The following is a 3,929-nucleotide window of genomic DNA, read 5'->3' on the forward strand; positions in this document are numbered from 1 at the left end:
CCCACCCCCTCTTGCACGGGTCTGGAGGATGATCAGGGCGTGTGAACGCGGAGTGACGTGGAGTAGGAGGCCGTGACAAAGCGCGCCAAAACATAAAAGGAGAAACCCTGGATTGCGGGGAAATTGTGAGGTAAAGAAACGATGCGCGGGAAAAAAACAGCAGTTCGATCGCGATCGTGGCCTAGGCCACGGTGTACTGTGTTCTGTGTAGATGTCGCGTCGGCGTTTTTCAGAAATCGGGGTTCACCGCTACCCCATCTCGTAAGTGTCGTAGTAGTACCTCGCCATTCTCCCCTCCCCCCTTTGCCGGGTTAGGAAATATAGGGTTTGGAAGTACACCAAAAGTATCAAACCTAACTCAATACAGAAAATCAGTTATGGCATTATCGGTGAAGCGTTGCGCTTAGGACCGCGACCCATCTTACTTCAGGAATTAATTAGTATGTATACCGTAAACGACGATATGCCCGCGCGAGGGGGCAATAACTCCGGGAATCATGTGTACACCTGCCTGGGAATCATTAGGATAAAAATTAATAAAAATCAACAGAAATCGCTTTAAATAAGCGGGAGACTAGTGGAAATCGTGCAAATTAGTCGAAATAAGCGTTTTCTACCACTAGAAAAACATAAGAAATGAACATAAGTGGACGGGAATCACTGGGAATCAAGGATTTCGGGAATCATGTGTACACTTTAAAAGGGAGCTATTGCCCCCTCGTGCCCGCGTCTAGCTAGTACTGCCCGTGCTGATGGATCTCCCCCCCCCCCTTACGCACGGCGCACTTGAGCGTACTCATAGCGTACTTAAACGGAGATCGCGAACCTCCGGCATACAAATAGTGAACAATAGGGTATTCCGCCGCAAGCCAACCGGCACCTAAAGAAGAAAAGCATGATTGCTCGATCTGTTTCCCTCTGCGCGCTCATTGGCTGACCGCCACAGCCACGCCATCTTTGGCCAATCAGCGTTCAGGGGGAAACAGATCGGGTAGTCATGCTCTTCTTCTTTAGGTTCCGATTGTGTTCGAGCGGAATACCCTCTTTTTTTTCGGGTCGCCCCCCCCCCCTCCGCCACATTTACCCTGTAACCCTGCTCGTGTTTTTCTCGACCTCACCGCGCTCTCCCCGTCGGGTTTTTACAGGAGCATCATGATGGAGCTGCTTTCGGATGACCTGTTGCTCAACGTGATGCAGTACCTGGACGTCCCGGACCTCTTCGCCTGCCGGCTGGTGTGCAAGAGGCTCGGCGCGCTGGCCCTCGACCGAGACGCCTGGCGCCACCGGAAGCTCGCGACTACGTTTCACGACGGCTTGTTCCCCTGGTACGATTTGCAAACACATTCTCAGACGAGATTAAGACTCTAAGATGAAAGTAAGAGACCTGAAGTAGCCTTACTCTCGTCCGAAAATGGACTGAATCAACTCTAAATTTTATCTGAATCTCGAATGAAATCAGTCTCATACACGATGAAAACGACGTCTTTGGTTTTCAAGCAGTTCTTGAAAAAAACGAGACGTTCCCACATGATTAACCCCGCTCACTCGGCCTCTCACCCGCCCGCTCGCACGGCTCCATCCCGGACTGCATACCCACCAGGCGCAGGTGACCGGCTCCAAGGCAAACGCGTCGCTCTGCCACTGGTCTTGCAGCCTACGACCCGGAAAGGCGCTCTCGCGGTTCGCGCGGTCTATGGCGGGGCACTACAAGGGGGTTGTTCGCAGTTTCGCGGGGGTAAACCCGCGAGTCCGTGGGGGTAAAGCTCGCGGGGGCGCGGGGTAGCTTTCGCGGCCGCGGGGGTAGCTCGCGGTCCTTGGATCCTGCCGGGGAGGATTCGCGGACCGCGAGCTACCCCCGCGGACCCGTGAGTTACCCCCTCATGAGGGGTTACCGTGAACCAACTATTTGTAACGCCCCGCCGTAGACCGCGCAATCCGCGAGAACGCCGAGGTCTTTGGAGGCCTGGGCATATACATGACCATGACCTTTCCGGGGCGTTGGCTGCAACAACAGTGGCGGAGCGGCGCGTTGGTCTTGGAGCAGATCCCCTGCGCCTGGTGGGTATGCAGTCCCGGATGGAGCCGAGCGGGTGGGTTGCATAGTGCAAAAGTGAACGAGGTTATAACCTGGTATTTCCTCCATTAGATTACTGGAAAAACAAAGGTAGGACTCAAAGGGTATTAAATGCTTGAACTTGAACTTGAACGGCATTACAAAATAGCACCCGTACAAGCATGAAAACTGCCCAAGGGTGCTAAATTTGAATGCGTTTAGCCCCTTTTTGTGCCTTTACAAGGACATTACAATTTTACACTCCTACAATGGCATTGAGTCCTACCCTTGTTTTTCCAGTAAGATGCTTGCCTGCTTAGAAACCGATAAGACGTCGTTGTTATCGTGTAAGGCGAGTTTCATACAGGTCTCAGGCAAAATGCGGCGAATTCTTTTCACCAGGGTCGCTGAGCTGCAGGGTCGCGCGCCCGCGCCCGCGATGCCTTGCGTGTGCCCGGTACTGCGTCTGGCGCCGTGTCTACGGGTGTTGGAGCTCGACCTTCCCCCACAACGCTGCCGCCTAGCCTACACGTCTACGAGGTGTGCCGTGGAAGAGTTGAGGCTCTCAATCTGTATGGGACCACACCCAGACGCCAGCTCTGGTATTGCCAGTTCTTACCAGGCCGCAGCTGTGCTCTCCAGGCAAGAATCTCTCGGCCGACTTAGACGCCTGCACTTTGATTTGAACCCCGGAACTGACGCCCCTGCGTTTGTGGCGACAATGGCGTCAACACCCGGCTTGGAAGAACTCGAGGTTCTCGAAATCTGCGCACCAGATAGGTCCAACCCCGCTCTTGGTTGCACCATTTTGGCGTCGTCCCTGCGTCGTTTCAAGTACACCCTGTCCGACACTATCTCGAAGCATTTCGCGAACTTCATACTGTCCGGTCACGCCGCAACCCTTGAGGTCGTTGACCTAGGAAAGTCACCGCATGAAGTGACCTTCAAATCGACCGCGTCCTTGCTCGCCGGCGTGCTGAACCTGCGCGAGCTGACCTGCTGCACTATGCCCGGGCTGGAGGTCCTGGCTGATTGCGAGACGCTCAGGGTCCTTAATCTCGTCGTGGGGACCAAACGTCAACACAAGTCTGCCGGGGCGTCGGCTGCGAAGCTTCTCCGGGGCGCCAAGCATCTGCGCGAAGTTGAACTGCAATACAAGCCCTTGGCTAGCAAGGATTCTAACGTTGGCGTGGACCTCGTCATGGCCCTAGCGCAGGGAAAGTCCTGTGGCCGCGTGGAGAAGCTATCCATTGTAAACACGCTCGATGAAGATGAGGATGATTATGATTTTGATCTTGATGGCGTCGAGAAGCCCCTACCCCAGCTGAAAGCACTGATCTGTGCGCTTCCGTCATTGTCAGGCATGCGGCACCTGCGGATAGTAGCGGACATGAATCCCGAGAAACTTCTGTCTGCCATCAGTCCCGCCACTGCACCAAGTCTGGAGATAGTTGAACTTCCCCTCCCTCGGCTAGCCTGCGCTCATGCCTTCATTCACGGGTCCGAGGTCAAGACCGTGTTGGCTGCGAATCCTCTGCTTCATATTAAGTTATGTAACCCAATATGCTACTGCAAGCAGAAAGAATGTCAACCATGCAAAACACCGAAGTGCCACAAGCAACTACGGGATGTCGAATATGGCAGTACCCTTGTTCTCTTCTCACATGATCCCTCGGACAAATGTTCACGGGCCCATTCTCCCACTAAATATAACCTTTGGATTCACATTCCCTTATAGATCATATTCTATGTAATTGTATTGTATGTTGATTATATTTACCTTAAATGTAGAAATGCCACGGGTTTATGTCCTCTTTTCTTTGGAATTGAATTGTGTTAAAACTATATTTACCTTAAAATGTTGAAATGCCACGAA

At 53.0% G+C, this 3,929-nt stretch overlaps 1 protein-coding gene across 3 annotated transcripts in view; it reads left to right on the plus strand.

The window, feature by feature from the left end:
* Window positions 1-3,923, plus strand: part of LOC113211805 (uncharacterized) — a 43,089-nt gene extending 39,166 nt beyond the window's left edge. The window contains exons 2-3 of one of the 3 annotated variants that reach the window (XM_026430290.2): window positions 1,146-1,325; window positions 2,456-3,923. In XM_026430290.2, coding sequence (XP_026286075.1) covers window positions 1,153-1,325; window positions 2,456-3,791 — 1,509 coding nt within the window. In that variant the 5' untranslated portion in view covers window positions 1,146-1,152 and the 3' untranslated portion in view covers window positions 3,792-3,923. The remainder of the gene's footprint in view (window positions 1-1,145; window positions 1,326-2,455) is intronic. The other 2 variants (XM_052269758.1, XM_052269757.1) reach the window with 2 other exon arrangements.
* Window positions 3,924-3,929: the final 6 nt, after the last annotated feature.

The sequence above is a fragment of the Frankliniella occidentalis genome, unplaced genomic scaffold (genome assembly GCF_000697945.3).
Source record: "Frankliniella occidentalis isolate FOCC.00 unplaced genomic scaffold, Focc_3.1 Scaffold101, whole genome shotgun sequence".
Taxonomy (NCBI): domain Eukaryota; kingdom Metazoa; phylum Arthropoda; class Insecta; order Thysanoptera; family Thripidae; genus Frankliniella; species Frankliniella occidentalis.